At 38.4% G+C, this 20,176-nt stretch overlaps 3 protein-coding genes across 6 annotated transcripts in view; 1 reads left to right on the top strand and 2 right to left on the bottom strand.

Moving 5' to 3' along the window:
• Positions 1 to 7,616, bottom strand: part of LOC132909776 (serine/threonine-protein phosphatase 2B catalytic subunit 2-like) — a 234,993-nt gene extending 227,377 nt beyond the window's left edge. For 2 of the 4 annotated variants that reach the window (XM_060964859.1, XM_060964861.1), the window contains exon 1: positions 6,523 to 7,616. In XM_060964859.1, coding sequence (XP_060820842.1) covers positions 6,523 to 6,574 — 52 coding nt within the window. In that variant the 5' untranslated portion in view covers positions 6,575 to 7,616. The remainder of the gene's footprint in view (positions 1 to 6,522) is intronic. The other 2 variants (XM_060964866.1, XM_060964865.1) reach the window with 1 other exon arrangement.
• Positions 7,617 to 8,136: 520 nt separating this feature from the next.
• LOC132909807 (glutathione S-transferase-like) lies at positions 8,137 to 9,133 on the bottom strand. Its single transcript, XM_060964910.1, has 4 exons — positions 8,967 to 9,133; positions 8,730 to 8,897; positions 8,471 to 8,616; positions 8,137 to 8,399 (listed from the first exon to the last, which is right to left on the bottom strand). Exons 1-4 carry the CDS (start codon positions 9,106 to 9,108, stop codon positions 8,232 to 8,234), a joined length of 624 nt encoding a protein of 207 aa, XP_060820893.1. The 5' UTR covers positions 9,109 to 9,133; the 3' UTR covers positions 8,137 to 8,231.
• A 20-nt stretch (positions 9,134 to 9,153) lies between these two features.
• LOC132909817 (glutamyl aminopeptidase-like) lies at positions 9,154 to 17,787 on the top strand. The gene is made up of 16 exons (XM_060964928.1): positions 9,154 to 10,262; positions 10,358 to 10,611; positions 10,690 to 10,837; positions 10,897 to 11,167; positions 11,468 to 11,736; positions 11,825 to 11,959; positions 12,324 to 12,607; positions 12,875 to 12,963; positions 13,027 to 13,154; positions 13,236 to 13,436; positions 13,524 to 13,603; positions 14,014 to 14,174; positions 14,258 to 14,396; positions 15,112 to 15,225; positions 15,312 to 15,420; positions 17,596 to 17,787. Exons 1-16 carry the CDS (start codon positions 10,026 to 10,028, stop codon positions 17,743 to 17,745), a joined length of 2,769 nt encoding a protein of 922 aa, XP_060820911.1. The 5' UTR covers positions 9,154 to 10,025; the 3' UTR covers positions 17,746 to 17,787.
• Positions 17,788 to 20,176: the final 2,389 nt, after the last annotated feature.

Below are 20,176 nucleotides of genomic sequence, written 5' to 3'. Positions count from 1 at the left end.
ATACTCATTGAACCACCCCTATTATCCAGAATAGAAATAAGAAATAAGGGGATCGATCAGTTCGTGGCGTCGATTGTCTAATCGTAACGGGAATTTACGCGATCGCGTCTCTCCGCAAATGGTCGATTAAACATATATATATATATTTACATTTTATCAAATACATTTTAGCAAATGAAGAAATATCTTACACATGAAATGAAATTTAAGAGAGACAAATTGGTGTTATTTGAAGATAAGGAAGATGTACAAGTGATTTACTTCCTGTTTAACAGGGGAAAGGAGACGCTGTTTAAATCGTAGCGCGAACGAAACGATTATCTCGCAATCGAGCTCGCATAATGTCGTTAGCGAGAGCCCTGGCTGTGCTGTAAGTTCTTTGATTTCATTACAAACTGCTGGGATACAGCCGCCTCAAAACGCTCGAAAGACAATGTGCTCGTCAGCCAACGTCCACTGCGATACTTGAAAGGCTTGAGCGGCGTCTGTCGTGCTCGAATAAAATGTAATTACCGGCGTGTTCCTTTCCTTTGATATATATTTGAGAAGGGAACGGAGAAAGGTCTAATTACACTAGTTAACTTCGAATTATTTTCGCTTTGCAATTATCAAAAAGAAATATACGCGAAGATTGAAGTAAAAAAATTAAGCAACTACCCCATCGATATATAAATTTGTGTTTCTTAACCATTGAATTAAGGGTACTGTTTACTCCCTGGCAACTACCCTCGAAACTCCAACGATCCAAAATCACGTTTTCATACTTAATAATCTAAATACGTACCTAATACCGGACTCTTAACTTTCGAAAAAGAAATCCCTTAAAATCTCGATAATTCCAATTTAACGATAAATTGCAATTGCATCCTCCAAATCAAATTATCCCTCATTTTAATTTTCCAAAGAGAAAAATCTCTTAGAATGCCAACGATCAAATCAGCATTTCAGACTAACCAGGAATCCTCATTTTCCCCTTAAAATCTTAAAACACTCAACAGCCACACGAGACTCTCAGGCGTGATTGTGCTTAGGGTTGGTAGAAAGATTATCGAACAAAATACTACAAACGTCCGTGAGCGGGAAAGCAACCACGCCAAGCCCCGCTTTCGATAATCGACGCGTCACGCCCATAATTAGGCTGGGTAATTCGGCGAACGGGGCAATTATCGAGGCAATCGTCGGAGGGCACGCGTCGAGAACCAGGTTTTCCGTGGCGCGTGTTCCGCAGGCGTATAAATTTCTCCGGTGAAGAAATATCGTTCCAGGGGCGGTGATAGTGGACGACCGGCTAGAGACGCAATTAGAGTGGAAAAATATTAGCTCGGTAACGGGAGAGCCGTGTAACGCGATGCCTTTTAAATTCGGTAATTGTCCAATGGGGAGAAAGTGGTTGCGCCGACGTAATTGACGTTGTGGCGCTCGGACACTCGCGCGCACACGCCTCAAACCACTGTCAGCGCTATCGTCAGCTTCGAAAATACTAATCCCAATACTCTTTCGTCGTGAGTTTTCTTCTTCTTCTTTGTTTTCGACAAGTGAATCAGAAGCCACCGTGTGCTTCCGTTTTTCCTTCTCTTTTTGTTCGCTTTGATCCGCGTTTACTTTTAGGAATAAAGGATGCTCTTTGAGGTGATTTGGATATAAGGAATACAGAAGAAGAAGAGAGGAAGTCACAGTTGCCAGTTTTTACGAGAGAACAGTTTTTAAATTCAGTAGAATGTCGATCAATGGCAAAACAAAATTTCACAAAATTTTATAAAAATTGGACAAAAGTTTTTCGTTTGATTTTTACATCCTCTGTGAAATTTTAAGAATACCTTTTGTCATTATACTAAAACACTGAAAATAGCAAAGTAGTGGTTCTTAATAAATTTTTACAAAACTTGGTCGATCTATCAGCTATTTCTGGAAAATATCACTGTCCTTTTAGCAGGTTCTTTTCACTTTTAACTATCTTTTATTAATGCTATTTTTTAAACATAAAGCGACACTGATGTAAAAAGGTCAACGGAAATGTACTTATCAAGTTTTTCTCCTGCGCTTTTTCGTACGTTAAATCGATTAGAAATGAAAATTTGTTTTAAAAAAGTTTAGGTAAATGTTTAATTTAATGTAGGATCGCGTTGCGCAATTTCGGTCGTGTGTTCTGTGTGGTGTAGGAAATGAAATGCACGAGGTGGACGATGTAAAGAATTAATTAAAGATGATTATTAAGTCAATTTACGAGGTCACGCGTATGTTTAACTACATATAAGAGAGTAACAAAGAACATGAAATTTAACTTGGATATACCTGAACTTTTATACGACGCTTTTGACTATTCTTGCGACCTATGTACTTTTTACAAAATAAGAATATATTCAAAAACACCTATATGCTAAGTTGGTATAACATTCGTTCAAAATAACTAGATTATAATTAAATTATAATTAAAATACCATACATTATAAACCAATACAGATACTACGATCTTATGATTTTCTTAAGCGGAACAAAAGTATTATCTAACAGCACACAAATCATCAGAGAATCCTCTGTGTTCTGCTTTGTGCATCACGCGGTAGTGCCAAGGGCCTGGGCAAAAGTCCCATTTCTCTTCAACAGCAAATAAATATAAACATATGCAGCTTATTATTTTGCATTACCAGCCTGTCACCGCTCACTTAAAATGCCTCTAAAGCTGAATGATTGCCTTCATCACCATTTCAAGAAAATTTGAAGAATTGCAGTTATACTACACCGACTAAATCAAAGAAATTTTTAAATTCAACGAACAATCAGAAATAATAAATTATCATCGACGACGATCTTTAGAATTTCTAATGTTCTTTTGAATTGAATACTGACACAAATGGAGAATATTTTTTATATACGTTGATGGTATTGCAATTGGTAATTATTAAGTACAAAGGTGAAAGATAAATGTGGCAAGTCGGAATAAAACAAAAGAGCAAACAGAACATGGTTTGTGTTTCAAGCTGTCTTAACAGATGCGTCAGTTGTGGCAACACAATTTCCACACCGACTGGCACACACGCGGCTCAATGAACAACTGAGAGGTAGAAGTCAACGTATAACTTAACCCTGAACAAACCTCGAGTCGTAACGTTTCTATCATTCTATGCAGACGTATTCGAGGTGGCTTGAAAACAAGATAAATATCAACGAGAAATCGATGTTCTCAGACTATCACCTGTTGTTTCGATCAAACTAATGTCAACATAGTAATATGTATCTTCTTCTAAATCGTCCAAATAGTTTCAAATTAAATATAGAATAGTAACATCAATTTCCTCGAAACCTGTAAATATCGTTCTATAATCTGAATTGCTAATAACTCAACTCGTGTTCGATACGATGTAAAATCATTAAATGAAAAGAGAATACGAAATAAAATATTAAATCAAAATATCAGATATAAATTGTCTAAGCATTTTCGAATTAAATATGGATGAGAATATCGAGTTAGTATGTTACATATAAATATAGAAAATATTAAGATTCAAAATAAATTCAATAATACCGTAAGTAAATAACGCGACATTTTTCGATACCTATATTATATCAAATATCAAGTTACATATGAAATGAAAGTCGCAGTAGCTATTATGTCTCGTATTATTTGTACAATTGTTTATCATCTTTCCATCGAGTTTCATATTCCTCTCTTATAAAAGGCTTCATATTCCGGCGAATTCTAATTTTTCAAACTGTAACCCGAGAGAAGTCGCATTATTTAGAAAACAATTCAACAGTGTGTCAATTTTCAATTTTTAGAATTCTCTTTCATAGTCGCCGCGTTAAAAAATAATTTAATATTTTAATATTCTACATTGATCGAAGGAAAATTACAAACGAAATGTTATTTTAAACAGGTTAAACAGCGCAAGAAGATGGAAGAAACGAATAACGGTCAAATGCATAGCAAGCATTCTGCGCAATCGTGGATGAATTACGCGGAATGAATTATCAAAAGGCCGGTTAAAAATCGTTAATCGTCGACGAGGCTTGGATATCCTCCAAATTACGATATTCCCGTCACGACAATGAGTTATATTCGGTGGTTGATAGTTCGCGGCCGTACGCGTGACCGCGGCGACGTCTATTTTTGCTCCATTTCATCTTAGGCGGGCCGCTTGTCAATTCAACGCGTGTACAGTGAAATCGATACGTTAAATAAACCTTTTACAAAGTCACTGTGCCTCGGCCGATCGAATTGTATGAGTCACTGATAGATTGTTAGAGTTTGGATTAATTGTCATTGGCAATTTGGTCACGAAACACGAATAGAAACGATCCGTGTATAACGATAAGGGATAAGATATTGCGTTTAGAGTGTGGAATAACAATATTAATTATTGTGAACCGAATTTTAGACTTCGATCGCTTCGATCAGATCGGACTGATACAGTTTGAATTAAGTTAATTTTAAAATACTTAATTTCAATTTATATTCTATATTTCATACAGTCTATTTAATCGATATTCTTCATAAGGAAAAACATAATAATATTTAAGAGGAATTATTTAAAAATTAACTTCGACAAAAGTAACTGAGAATTAATTATCAAGTTTATCAAAGATCTAAATTAAAAGAGGAGCAATGTACAAGAAGTACGGAAGCACAAGTGTCGGTGAATTTTATTTTTACAAAGTCGCGTGATATTATCCGAAATATGCGTAAAGCCCCTGAAAATTTCCGCGATTTAAATAATAAATAATAACCCAATAAATATTAAAATTTCTTGAAAGTTGGTAAAATTGGAAGATTTGAATGGACAAAGAAACAAAGAAATATTAAGCAAAAAACAGATAATTTAAATTCGTGGTTGGCCCTTAGTGGGTTAATAACATTGACGAAGTCCTAGAGATTTTGAAAGGACCTATACAAATTCATTGTTGCCGCGGCGGACAAAAGACTGGACGAAAAGAACAATCGGTGCTGCGTTTGAAACGGGAACGAGAATAGCAAACGAGAATGGCGAAAAAAGGAGTTGGGGGATCCGGAGGGGGAAAGAAAAACACGCGGAGGGCGCCACGCAATAAAGGTCGATGACCCTAAAGTGCCACCTGTACGTCCTGAACCAGTTCCCCTTTTCGGCAGCAATGTGGGTCAGCACGCTTCCTCGGCTAAAAAGGGCATGCTTGTATTGGCGAACCACCACCGACGGTGGTTCGACGCGTGCCCGGACCGAAGAATGGAGACGAAACATGCTCAACAGCGGCCATTGTGCGTGAACAGTACGCGTTGTAGTTAAACGAGGATGAAAAAGCATAAATTCACCGATTAATACGAGTTGATCGACCGGAAACAATCAACACGCTAAAAAGAATCATATTGCTAATTACTTAATCATTTCTTTAAAAAAAATACTCAATTTCATTATGAATATAGGTCGTTGCAGAGATCTCCTTAACGAGAACGTATCGACGAGTTTCGCAGCGCAACGTTTGACCGCATTTTTTATGTTTACTCGTTACCAACCGCCGAGATGTTAATTATTCTGCGGAAGAAAAACGAGGTCACTTGAAAATGCACCGATCTAACGTTAGAACGTGACGAAAAAATGTGAACGACCGAAAATACGTTTCACATACGTTGTATATACGTGTTCGCGCAGGGGAGAGAATGAAAGATATCGGATTTGCTTTTGACGTCCTTGCAAAAACCGCGCTGACGCCAATGGTCGCTTCCCTAGCCACGAAACGCGTATTTACATCGGATACGCATTAGCGCACGTACACGCGAGCCGGTCAGCTGTTCGAACGACGACGTCCAGACGCGAAATCCTCGAGAGCGGCGTGCCGCGTCCTCGAGACGATTCCGTTCCTCGACCTCGTGGAAACGAGGCTAACCGCGCAAGCCGCACGTCTTTGCAGACAAGAAGATGGCGGGGGAGGCGGGGTTGATGGGTAAAACGCGAATTAGGTTAGGTTGCACCGCGCGAGGGATACGCGGATAAAGCGAGTAATAACCGAATTGAATGGCAATGGAACGGAATGGAATTCCAGTTTCTAATCTATTCGTGAAATTCATCGTACGCAAGGGAGGATATGCGGGAAGCCAGGGTGGAAAAGCATGATTCGAAGGGTCAATGAGAATGCTGGCAGGTCGATAGCAATGGCGCCGCGAAGCTACGAAGAAAATCAATCCTGTACGGCACGCGACGTGTTTTGACGTGCCTACTTATTTCGTCGTTCGTTTCTCGAAACGCCACGATGTTATAACATTTTCGTTCGAAGGATTAGAGTAATCGTAGGATAGATAAGAATCGTCTTAGTGGTGTATTATAATACGATAGGGAGAAAAATGTACACGAGAGTGCAGAAATACCGAGAGTACACTGACGTACCGACCGAGGTAGCCGGAAAAGACGAGGCCGCAGGGCCACGCACACGTACACCAAGATCGCGCGTACACTGACACGTACGTACGTAGCCAAGGTGGTATCGTACACTTCGCATATAATGATATACCCATTCACGGATGTCGATTATAAGAAAAATGTTCGTGTCGCTTACTTTTGATCACTCGTTCCGTCGTGGAGAGCTTCTGTGAATTGTTCGAGGTCATGCTGTACGAGGATATTTGTCGGGTGGGCGCCGGCCTCTCGCTCTCTTTCTCTCCTCTCGCCTCTCTTGGCTATTTCACTGTTCCTCTTCCCCGGTCACACAGGATCGTCTCTCTCTCCCCTCACCGTGTCACTCTGTCACTCGGCTTTTTTTCTTCTTTCTCTAGCCGTAGTTACTCGCGCGAGGTAGCACCTTCCTCTCACGAACGGGGGGTTGGGTGGAAGGAGAGGGCGGTATTTTCACCTCGCAGCCCGGCGCGGCACACACACATATACACGTACGGAGTAGGGGGAGGGAGGAGACGGGGGTCGGAGAGGTGACGGAAGTTATCGCACGATGCGGCACATCGGTGGCTCCGGAGCGTTGTTCATTGGGCGTTTGCAGAGTGAGAAAATTATTCTCTGCCGTGTGTGCGTTCCTCTCACTCCCCGTATATTTACTACGCCGACCGACCTACGGTATGACTCCTCTCTCTTCTCTTTCTCGCTCGCTCCCCTCTTCTCTTTCTCTCCTTCGCGGTCTTGCTCTAACGCGAACTCCCTCTGCCCGACAAAAGGTACCACCAACGCCTTTTGCGGGGCGAGTAACTGGATCGCTGGACCACGCGAGCTGCACGGCCCGCACCAACGGGGTCTCGCAACCGCGGTACCACAACACGAGTAGCACAACAGAGTCTCCGAGTAAACGACAACCGTCAGAGACAAGAGTACCGAGACTACTAAGCGAGGGCGACAGCGGCGACAACGACCACGGCGGCGAGGCGGAGGACAGCGACAACGATCGACGGCGCGAACACAGAAAGAACCAGCACGATAAAAAAAATACAACAGCGACGGCCACGACGTAGCAGACGACAAAGACGATGATGATGACGACAACGGCCACAACGACGACAACGACGACGGCGACAACACCGTAATGACGAGCACCGCGACGCGGAACCGTGACACCGACACCCACGGCCGACAGCACCACGCCGCTATTTCTACTAACAAGATGTCTGTCAGTCTGGCACTCCGCGGCACGCACACTGACGGCCGGCGGGAGACGGACGCGCAGTCCTCCACGCGCACCAATCATTTCAGAGCACAGATTAGTCGCGCCATCACCAGCTGCCGCCACCCATCCACTGAGTGGAGGCGCCACTGACCGCGCTGGTCAACCGACGGTTTTCCATCTAAATCGACGAAAATTTCACGTTTACAACGCCGCTGTATCCAATCCAATCAATCTATTCGATTTTATTACCCAAGAAACAGTTTTAACACAGGGGAAATCATTCGAAAACGGGCGCATCGATCGATTTGTCGAACTAGGTTAGTAGGCCACTTGTTAGTCTTCCGAGAAGATAACTTTGAACGCTCCCAAATTTGGAAGCGGTTGTCAATTTCAATACCTGTCCAATTTGCATTTTAAATGCACCTTTGGTTAATCGTATCGGGCTGTGTTCTTTGAGGATCGTTTTTATGTTATTTCATTGGGACGTAAACAACAGCCGGTAAGTTAACTGATCATATGCAGTAGCGCCAGATTCAAATTAAGTCTTATGCAACAATTGCAATACTAATGACTGAATTTTAATGTTACTGTATTTGTAGGATACACATGCACAATTTTACACCATTCGTCGTACAAACTTCAACAATACGTATCTATCATTAAAACTCCAACTTTGGTCTCTTCTCTACCCAGGCTTTTATATTCGGAATCGCCAGAACCTTTTCCTTCAGAGACTTCAAATGCGGTTTATCTTTGGTTATATCGGATTCATAAGCCGTATTTAAGGAATCTGATATACCGACAAAGAACAGATCGGCATAGCTCAACTAAAAGATATGAGAAATATAAATCAATTGATTTCTTATTCTGCGTATACTGTTGAATTAAACACGCTTACCTGATTGCCATGCAAATATCCGTCGTTATTCTTTGCCAGATCTTCCAGTTTATTCAGGTAAAATGGAAACACTCTTGACATTACGTCGACTTTCTTTTTGGCTTTCAAAACTGGATCAGACTCTCTATAATAGGACGATATTGTCACTGAAAAGAAAAAGGGAAACTTATAGATCATGTAACAAGATTGAATGTTATTCACAGCAGCATATCGTTGAAAAGGAAATCAATTTGTTCATGGGTACGAAATCAATATTTACACCGTCTGAAATCGTAAAGAGCGCTAGCGATCGCGTCAATCTGCAACGTATCCAAATCAGTTTTGCCAAGCAGATTAAACTGTTTGGCCAGGTAGCGGCAAATAGGTAGTGTTTGCGAGTAAACTTTGCCGTTGATTTCCAACGTGGGCAGCTGACCGAACGGGGTTGCTGAAAAAACATTAAAATATGGTTGGAGATCGTGAAATTCATATGGAAATAAGGTAAAAAAAGGTATACTTGACTTCATGTTGGACCACTCTTCCGACGAATGGTTTATACGAATATCCTGGAATTCAACGCCCCCATAGCTGAGAAGAAATCTGATGGGTTCTCCGAGTCCCATTACGTTAAAATATACTAGTTTATAATTCGCCATCATTCCAAATCTATGAAATATAGTTACAAATAAGTACAATATAATTTTTATAAAATCACACGATCGGTTTAATGGTATTATTCTAATTTAAATTAGTTAAAATAATTGCTGATTTAATTAAAACATTTTATACAATTTCTAAAGAATTTGATAAGTGTAATATCTCTATTAATAATTTTGTTTTTAGTATGTATGGAGTAGAGACTTACAGACAGTCAAGTGCAACGCACGGTAATTCACTGTGGAGTAACTGGTTCCCAAGGTTATGTAAGAATTATATATTTCCCTCTCCAGAGGCTGTACTTCTTTCGTCCTACTCTTGCCTGACACATTTTCTCTGTCTATAAAATGCTATGGGCTTTCTCATTGGTTCACTACTTCGTAATCTCCTCATACTCACTCTCTTCTGATACTTTCACTTTAGTACAGTATAGTGTACAGAAAGATTCCGGATTGTTCCAATATAAATTACAGAATCGTTCCTACATATTAATTAAAAAAATACTTCTTTATCTACAAACTTATGCAATGCTATTAAAAAAAAGATATCATCTACTTTTTAAAATTAATTCAAATTCAATGACATCTTTGAAATAAATTCACAATTTTTATATAATATGATAATTCTCTTACAATAAAATGATTTGAAAACACAAAGTGAAGTGAGCAATGTTTCTTTCTTGACACGAGAAGCTTAACCAATCTCTATGGCTATAAATCATCTAGTTTTCCTTAATTAAAGAATACTCAACGTTACATGTTTTTAATTAGATTTCGCTTTATGGAGGACAGGTTAAGAGGTTTGCATTTAGTTGAAACTTTGATAAACAGAACGGACTCGTTTCTCAACTTAAGCTCTGTGGTCTGACAAGATAAGGAAGCCGGTGTCTGGAACAAGGAATCCTTGTTCTGGAAGTAAAATGACCGCCTGGCGATTTATCTTAATTACAATAGTCTTAATGAAGACGAAAGATTCTCGTGTGATCAACGGCGAGGTTCCCCCGGATAATTTAACTCCATATTACAATGAATCTATGGAGATCGAGAAACGCCTCCCAGAGGATGTAGTTCCCAGAAAATATGTGATTGCGATTTCGACTGACTTTAAAAAGGACGAATTTCACGGTAGCGTTCGCATCGATCTCGAATTACTAAAAGTTAGTTTCGATTATTAAAATGTAAGAATAATTATACAAATATGTATAAGCACATAACATATTTAAAAATATTGTATCATTACAATTTTTCAAAGGATCGAAGTTATATCGTTTTACACTCGAAAGATCTAACTATATCGTCAACCAAATTATATGCAGAAAAATCTCAAACGGAAGTACGAATACAGTACGTCTATCCTGTAAAAAAACGTGAGATGTTGGTTATCAAGCCTTATAGAAATATCTCTTTAGGAGAATACTTCTTGAAAATGAATTTTAGTGGTAGTTTGAAAGGAAAAATGAGTGGATTCTATTTGAGCAGCTACGTAGAAGAAAATAAGTCTGTTCGGTAAATATCATGTATATTTTAATGTCAAGGAATTATTATCGTCTATATGATGATCAACCCGTATTATTTATTATGCAGAAAATTAGCAGTATCCCAATTCGAGCCATTCTATGCTCGAACAGCTTTTCCTTGTTTTGACGAACCAAACTTCAAGTCCATTTTTATTATTCGTCTCGTCTATTCAAAGAAGTTTTTATATCACGCACAATCTAATATGCCAATTGTAGTAAGTTGATATACGAATTACGAATCATTAAAGATATACAATAATATTATTTTCCCTAGAAAATGGAGACGATGAAAAGTGATAGCGACAAAACTATCGCATACTTCGAGCCTACGCCACCAATGTCCACTTATTTCGTTGCTTTCCTCGTCAGTGATTTCGAGTGTTTAGGATCTAACATGGATCTTCTGAATGGAAGTAAAATACCAGTTGCTGTCTGTGTAAGACCTATGTTCAAGCAAAAAGCAGTATTCGCCTTAAATGTCACAATTAAAGCGATGAAGTATTATCTAGAGATGTTTCAAATCGATTATCCGCTACCAAAAATTGGTAATTAAAAAATTTAATCTAGATCTGAATTTAATAATCTCCTTCTTTTAATTCTATTAAGCGTAAATTATTGAAATATATTTACTTTATCATTGACATCAGAATATTAATTGTTTCTATATTTGGAAATCTTTCTTTTAACCGAAAGTTTTATTATAAAAAATCGAAAGTTTTCTTTGATCAAATAAACTTAGTACACAATTTAATACTTAAGGCTGTAGTATTCATAGAATTTAATATATAATTATTGTAAAAAAGATTATATCTTTGACGACTAAGAAAATGTGTTTCATCGATCAGATCTAGTCGCCATACCCGATTTCTCAGCAGGCGCCATGGAAAATTGGGGCCTGATTACATTCCGTGAAACAGAACTTCTTCATAGCGAGAACGACAGTTCTTGCCACAATATGAGAAGCGTCAGCTTGACGGTGGCCCATGAATTGGCACACATGTGGTTCGGCAATCTGGTCACCATGAAATGGTGGGACGATCTTTGGTTGAACGAAGGTTTCGCCACTTACATGGAGCACGTAGCAGTTGATTCCTTGTTCCCCGACTGGAAGCTGGTCATGCACTTCCAAATCTACGATCAGTAATTTTATATTAAACGATTCCAATTTTTCCCTTAACTTCCATCCTTTTCTTTTACATCAGATGGATTCCTTTCCACTATACACGAAATACGTCTCTATGAAACACGATGTCAAACTACGTACTCGCCCAGTTGTAAAACGAATCGAAGATCCGAATGAAATAGAAGAAATGTTTGATCGAATTTCATATCAAAAAGTACGTTCAATTTTGTAGGTATAGTCAAATTAACATTTCCAACGCTATCATGAGTGAAATTTCGCCATAGTACACTTTTCTCTATTTTAGAAATCGATAAAGTCGAACGATAGAAAATACGACCCTTCGGTACGAAATAAGAAGTCGAAATATTTTTAATTTCCTATGGATAGAAATAAAACGAAATTTCACTCGCGTACCATTAAGCATCAAACGAATGCAATACACGTAATACGAAAGTTTGAGATATATTGATTCGGGTTAAATTTGTATAGAGAATTAATTCTTATATTTTCGAGAATTGTCGAAAAGTGTCACAGAGAGAAGACGAAAGAAGTACAACAATTGGTTGGTTGAATGCTAGGCGGCGTCGGTGATTAGGATGCTCGAGGACGCGGTTGGCAATTCTAAGTTCATTTCTGCTATCAGAAAGTATCTGAGAAGGTACCAGTTTCGTAACGCGGAGTCCCGCGAGCTATTCGATATCCTGGGGAACACTACACAAGCCGCCATCGATGTCGTCGATTTCGTCGGTCGATGGATGAGGTTCCCCGGATTTCCGGTGATCAACGTCCGTCGAGACAATGCAGGCTTTCAACTATCCCGGCGACGCTTTGCGACGAGTACACGATTCAGTGAAACGATCGAGTACGTATAGAGAATAAAAGGAGATCTTGAAGAGAAAAAAAGAGAGAGGGGGATACAAAGTACTAAAGTAATGTGAAATAAACAAAATGAAGTAGAAAACGAAATGAGAAAAAAACGTCATAAAAGTAATATTATTGAAATACATTAAATTCAAATTCTCAAAATCTTAATTTATACAAGAAATGTCTCGTATAACTGTTATACGTATTATACTAGTGCTGCTATTATTTTTAACTCGCCATTTATAAATGTCATATTTATTTTTAGCGACGGAAGTTGGACAATTCCGATTAGATACATAACAAGTAGGAAAAATGATATCAAGCTGGATTGGTTCCTCGCGAACTATTCCTGCGGTAATAACAGCGCACGTAATAAACCCCTGCTCTCAGTTCTTTAACACACAATGCGAATTACAGTGGAATTGTCGCTGGACAAGTCAGTGGATTGGATCAAACTGAATCATGATTCGATCGGCTATTACATCGTGAACTACACGGAAGATGCCTGGAACGTTTTCAGCAATTTATTATTTTACAACCATTCGGTATATATCTTCGGTTACTTTATATTATTGTTTAAGTTCCTTGGTTGTCACCTAATAGTTTTCTCGTTGAAACTGTCGTAGATGTTAAGCGCAATGAATAGAGCGGACTTGTTGCACGACGCTTTCCTTCTAGCAGAAACTGACCTGAACTATTCTATAGCTATGAACCTAACTTCTTATCTCGTAAACGAAGATGATTATCAACCATGGGTCGTGACTATGAGATGGTTCGGACAAATGAACAGACTTCTTGAAGGAACCCAAATACTTCCACGTTTTCAAGTAATACAAGTATTAAAAAATTATAATTATCATAGTATTTCTTCTTCTTCTTCTTCTTTGTTATATTCTTTTTATACGAATTCCCAGTCGTATGCGAGGAATCTGATCAACAGAATTTATCGTCAAATAGGATGGCATATTCATCGGAAAGATTCATTTAAAGACAGGTTAGTTCAAAATTATATAGTAAGAAAAATATATGTTATTTTAATTGAAATATGTAAGACAACCTTGGTGATTCTTATGTGTTAACAAAATTATGTTTTCTACTCTTGTAAATCCTACTCTTAAGTTTTAATTCTTATTCCAGTAGCACAGGTAGTTTCAAAGAAATAAATTCCCTTCAGATCTTCTCTAAATTCTATTCACTTTAAAAATTAAATTATTCTCCTACGTTTACAATTGCTTTCTAAATAATTAATCTTCCCAAACAAATAAACGAAGAAGTCGTTGGAATTGTGTAAAAATCCATGAAAATCTCCGTCTTCTGTTACATTTTCCTCTTCTTTTCTCTCATCACCGATGCTTTCCAAAGCGAGCATCCATTAAGAAAAGTCTTGTTTCTGTTCGTTTCAAGAGAATTTCGCGTCTTGATATTGAACGCAGCTTGCAGCGTAGGCCACGAACACTGCCTCGAGACAGCCGGAAGGAGGCTGCGGAAATTTCTGTCGGAGAAGAGCAGCGGTGGTAGCGAGCAAATGTTACCAGCCGATATTCGGTCTATCGTCTATTCGTTCGGTAAGGGGAAGAAACTTGGCAAATATTTTCCATTCTCCGTGTGTGTACCTTTTGTTATTCACGATAATGACGGCGTACGATAGGCCTCGTTACGATGTCAGCCGACGTCGGATCGATATTTGAGAAAATGTCGCGACTACTCGAGACGGAGAACGACGCACAGGAAAGAGAACGTCTGATGATCGGGATGACTGGAGTTGCGGACAAAGATATTCTTAATCGGTTCGTCAGACCGCGATTCATTCCCGAGCTAATTGCCAACAAACGCGCTCCTTCGACGCTCTCACAGCTCTCTGTTATCTTCTCGCGTGTCGCTGTCCAATTTGTCGAATTTGTCGCGTCGGATTTATAGCGTTCCACCAAGGGAGAACATAAATTTATAGGCGAATGTAAAATGGAGACGCGAAAAGAGGAATTGAGCTCACGTGCTCGAAGAAGTGCAATTCGAGTCTATCTTTACGCATTTTGTAATCGTCAACTGATAGAATTCGTGATATCAATTTACAGAATTTCCGAATTAAAAAATTTCCGATTTGAATGGAAATCTCAAATTTTTTAATTCCCTGTTGCCTATTCAAAAATTATAGACTTGCCGCGTTTACAAATTTTAGTTTGTCAAATCTTGGAATTCGGAATATCTCTTTTCGGGATTAATTTAACAATGTTCGATTCCCGGAACCTTCGAATCTTGATATCCCCAATTTTAAGAATTTCCAAATCTCAGAATACTCAATCTTAAGAATTTCTAAATCTCAGAATTATCAATTTTAAGAATTTTCAAATCTTAGTAATTCTCGAATTTCGAAGTTTTCAAATTTTGAACTACTTCGTGTGCAAAGTTCCTAAACTTATCAAATCATAACTATAAAATATTGGACAATTTCCCAAATTGCGATTTATCTCTTTGGGAATTCTTTCCATGTCCGTTTGACTTCAGATATTTAGAGCGAGCAACAGACGAGACATTCATTCGCAAGCAAGACTTTGCAGAGCTGTTGATCAAGATCGCCGCGAATCCCGTGGGATTGGACGTCGTCTGGAATTTTGTACGGTATCGACGTTCTTTCAAATACTCAGACATCTTTTGTACAATTTTCACGATCTAAGCCATCGCAACAAATACTAATCTTTTCTCAGATCTCGATGGGAAGTTTTACTTAGAAAATATGAAACAAACGAGTACACTTTTGGGAATATCATCTGCGCAATCGTATCCTTGTTTAAAGATCATCAAAAGCTACAAGAGGTAATTTCACCTTCTTCTAACAAACGCGTATCGAAGCTATATTATAGCCGGAAAGTTGTACTATATCTGGACATTTATTTTTAGCAGTATGTAATTTAATTTAAAAAATGCTATAAAAAATCGTTACGCGTGATATAATATTACGACACGATTTTAAAAGCTAATATCAATACTGTTTCTTCGTCCAGTTATGGGGAGACGCGTTCGCGTTGAAACGCGTCAACGGGAGTCGTAAATTCCCATTACGATTATAATAATCGGCACCACGAGCAGATCGATCCACTTATTTCTTGTGGGATAATAGGGGTGTTTGTTTTGTAATACAACTGTAGTCTACAGTTATATAATATATATATATATTTACAATAACTTATAACACTTGCTGCGTAAACAGTAATTGATTGACTTTGTCGTGCCGGAAAGTACAGTAATTGACTACTCGAATGTTTAGAGATTAGCACTGTATTTGACTTACTTTGATATGTTGAAGAACAAAGTTCGACTCGACTACCCGAAGATAGGAAGAACAGTTTTCTTGAGTTAACTTAAATACCCGAATATTTGGAGATCAATAGACTTGACTGCCCGAGGACTGATAGAACAGTAACAGACCCGTCTCGTACTATTAAGGACGAAAGCTCGGTGTGGGTGTGCCCTTTTTGAACTAAGAATTCGTTGGATTCATTGTTCACACTTTTCGGTAGAAAAGTGAGGGTAACGATCCGCAATGCCCATTGTTTATAGTCAGTGCTAATGAATAAAATATGAGGAGAAAGTCTCCTGCAGCTGTGGCTCGTGAGTGTCCTTGTTCCTGGGAGAAACGAGCTGTTTCGTTGGGCAAACATCCGCTTTCTCCGTAATTAGGAAGAGCGTGCAATAAACCTAAGGACTGTTTAAAGGATCATCCATAAACCGAAAATACTTATATGAATAGAAATTAAAGTAAAAAGATTCGGTTTATGGTGGTTCCTTGGGTTTATTGCGGGTCAATGTAACGAGGGGTAGGCCTTGGCAGCCAGACCGTGAGGGACGTCGCACGGACCATCTCGTGCGACTAAACGAATACGAATACTGATAAATTGATGGTCATATCGAATCGCATATTTTATTATAATATACAACTGATAGCTTCTTGAATAATTTATAATTCTCTGAATTTTATAAAATAATAAATAGCCTTTTTAGTAATTAATTTACCGTCAATTTGCACAAAATTATAATTAAAAAACAAACTATAAATTTATAGGATAGAACTTATCAAATTTCTAAAGCAAAATTCAGGTATTATTTGTAAAAATCAATCAAGTGTCTGGATATTTATAAGGATAGTGGTTATTACTATGTAGTATTGTGGACAAATGGTCTAAGAAATATCGGGTAAACCATAAAAAATATTACGAGAAGGTCTAAGTGTCGTTAGGCCAAAAGGTCCTGGGAGTTCTTACCACGTGGTCGTTACCTGGTAGCTTTTACCACGTGGTCGTTACCTGGTAGCTTTTATCATCTGGTCGTTACCTGAAAAGTTAAGTTGGGGAATCGTGAGTTGAGAGTCGAGTAGTGAAAAGTCCAGGGATAATCGTGACCGCCGCCCCCAACGGATCGGATTAACAGAGGCCATAGCGCTAGGGGCAATGACCTGCTCTAGCACTAATTCATCAGTTAGGAAATTTTAGGACTGGCTCGACCAAAAGAACGCAAGGAGTGCACCTGTAGTAATTCGCAAGAGATCCCGGGGCACTCCAGTTACACGCGTAAGCAGGCCATCGTGGAGTTCTAGTCGATAAAAGTCCGACATTCTGCTGCTGTTGTCGCAGCGGCGGAGTGTCCATGAGGATTTCTTTACGTACAAAAAAAGAAAAAAAGGGATAGTTGTGAGGAGTCGAGTTGGGAGGAGTCTAGAGTTGAGTTGCTGAGTTGTTATGAGGTGTAAACTGTTAATTGGGAGTTGTGAATTAACTATTTAGTTGTCTTAATTACAGCAGATTATTTTATTTATTACACATTACATAAATATAATTTCCTGTAAATAGATTTCTTCTAAAAAGATCTATCAATAAATTTATCAAATAGGATGGCAATCAGCGGAAACTCTAATTTATAATATTTCGAAATAAAAAAAAAAGTCCTGTAATTATATAATATTACAATATATAAAGAATTTTAATAATTTTACAGGCAAGACGATTTTTTCTAAAAGAAGTTGACCTGAAAGTAACTGAAAATGTCAAGAGAAATGCGATCGAGGAGGTCGAAAACAGCATCGATTGGCTGGAGGCAAACTCTCAAAGTATCGAACGATGGCTATCGTCTAATGGTTTCGATTAATACATTCATTTCAATACGATCCAAGAACTACAATTTAATTAGACCGCCATATTTACACTTTTTTTTTTTTTTTCGTGGAGGAAACCTTCATAGGCACCCCGTGCCCTCCGAGGAGAGGGCGCCGGGTAGTGTCGGATTCGTACCGGATAAAACCTCCACGGTGGCCGTACTTAGCGCATGGCGGAAGGGGCCCTAGAACCACTCATAAGCATCACCACATCACGAGCCCCATCCACGTCGAGTTCACCTGGAGTTATCCAAATCTAACTAAAGACGCGATGCGCGGCCACCGCCCATCGCGCCATCCCCGATGGACCGCCATGAAAGACCGCCTGGTTCCCCGACCAGGTGATTTGGCGGCACCGAGGTGCCGAACCGGCCGGCGCCTAAGTAATTTACACATAATATTTAATTAACAAAAACGCCCGAATGTATTTTGAAATCCATTATCGGACACTATTAATACGATCAGATGAATGCTGTGCGATCTGTTCAAAGATATGCGACCGATATTTCTGTAGCAACTTCAGTTCGATTAACACTGCGTTCTACAACAGTAAATCAGTCGTAAACAAAATAAATACATTCGTTATTGTCAATTTTTGGGCATTTACAATGTTTTTATACTATTACGTTACATTATAACATTTATAGTATTTTACAAATTTATTTTACAAATATTTAATGCGCATAGGAACAATGATCATTCTATTATAAAATTTTTAATTCCCTTAACCCTTAGTTACTATATCGAAATACTCGATACTCATACAATATTTAGAACGCACTGAAAGTATTTTCATAAAAAATAATACAAAATTTTAATACAATATTATCATTAACATGGAACAGATCGAGAGATACATACATTTAATTATATTCAATGAATGAATCTTTTTGCATAACTGCTTGTTATATTGCTATTTGTGATCTAAGTTGCTCTAGCTTTGACACTGTTTGTATCTGTGTACGGATGAAGAAACTAATTGGTTCGAAGGACCATCCTCGTTTATACAGAGAAAACATTGTAATTACCTATTTGATAGAACTATTTACAGAATACAGGCAGCTGTCCAGTAATTGCTTAAATAATCTATGTGGAACGATGTCTTCGGGTTCCTTAGCGTTTGACAAGGATACAAATCTTGGTCACGGGTCTCCTAACACTTAGCCAACCACGCGCGCTACAACAAGCTATGCTTTTATCGCCTTTGGATAAGCCATACTCTATCCACCACACATTTTTCCAAGTATCGAGGATTAATATTCAGTACTAAAAAAGCAAAAAAGTCTAAAAATTATTTAAGTAGTTAATTATATTTTACGGTAATGGTATTGTTTAACCATTTCGTATATTGTTTATACAAAACATCGAAAGTATGTAGTAAGAATATAAGAAATATAGATACAATTAAAAACTAATAAAGCTTAAAATGATTAAATATAAATAACACGACTTGAACGTGTCTTTTTCGATTATATTTATGTAATATCTATTGATTATAACTTTATTTAATAATAATTATGTGAGTTTTTAATTAACTTTAACACCATTAAATCGATGAATATTATATACTGTACTTTATACTTATACCATACTTCCGGTGCAATATATTTAGCTTATTTTGGCTTATATTAGTGAGAGCGGGTTCTGAAAGCACTATCGATATATCGCTAATAAATAAGTGAGCAGGAGTCAAGGAGGTGAGATTTATAGGATTCTGCGAGAGAGGGTGGAAAGGATGCGAGTTTTAGCAAGTCTTCACCTGCGTGAGAATCGTACATAGTTCGTTACACGTGAGCTTCTGCTCATCCCATGGATTTTGCTATCGTTCGAGAATTAGTCTGCTGGATTTCTCAGAGTTACGCGATTGAATCGTGCGTTTATCTTCACATGGCACGATTACATAGCTCGTCTTCGTTATTTCTCTGGTAAAAATAACCGCTCAATACCCAACCAAGGCGCGTATTTTGCCAAATAAGATTTCCTCGATTCACTCTGTACTGTCCGTAAGAGAGCAATTTCCAAAATAGACTAGCTCCGATCAAAAGATCTATGGTATCTGGATACTGGATGTGTGGGTCAGCCGGAATGATGCCGGGTGGCATTGGTACATTTACCGTCGTCAGTGGAATGTTTGGAATTTTATCGCTGATGTTCTTTAGCACTAGGCATGAAATGTTCCCTAAACATTCATTGTTTGCCAATAACACGCATAATTGTGTTTTGAACCGTATGGAATTCATACTGCTTCCTATGCCACCGAGTGTCATTACAACAGGGGTGCGCGGGAGTTTTAATTTATTACAAAAATCTTCTGTAATTATGTGAGCCTGTGATCCCACGTCTAGCAGAACACGACACTTATGTTTATTGCCTGCATCATCTAGAACATATACTATCGCAGTTGACAAGATCGTGCATTCGTTA

This window comes from Bombus pascuorum, chromosome 8 (genome assembly GCF_905332965.1).
Source record: "Bombus pascuorum chromosome 8, iyBomPasc1.1, whole genome shotgun sequence".
Lineage (NCBI taxonomy): Eukaryota > Metazoa > Arthropoda > Insecta > Hymenoptera > Apidae > Bombus > Bombus pascuorum.
Note: the sequence above shows the minus strand (reverse complement) of the source record. Positions and strands in the feature narration are given on the sequence as shown.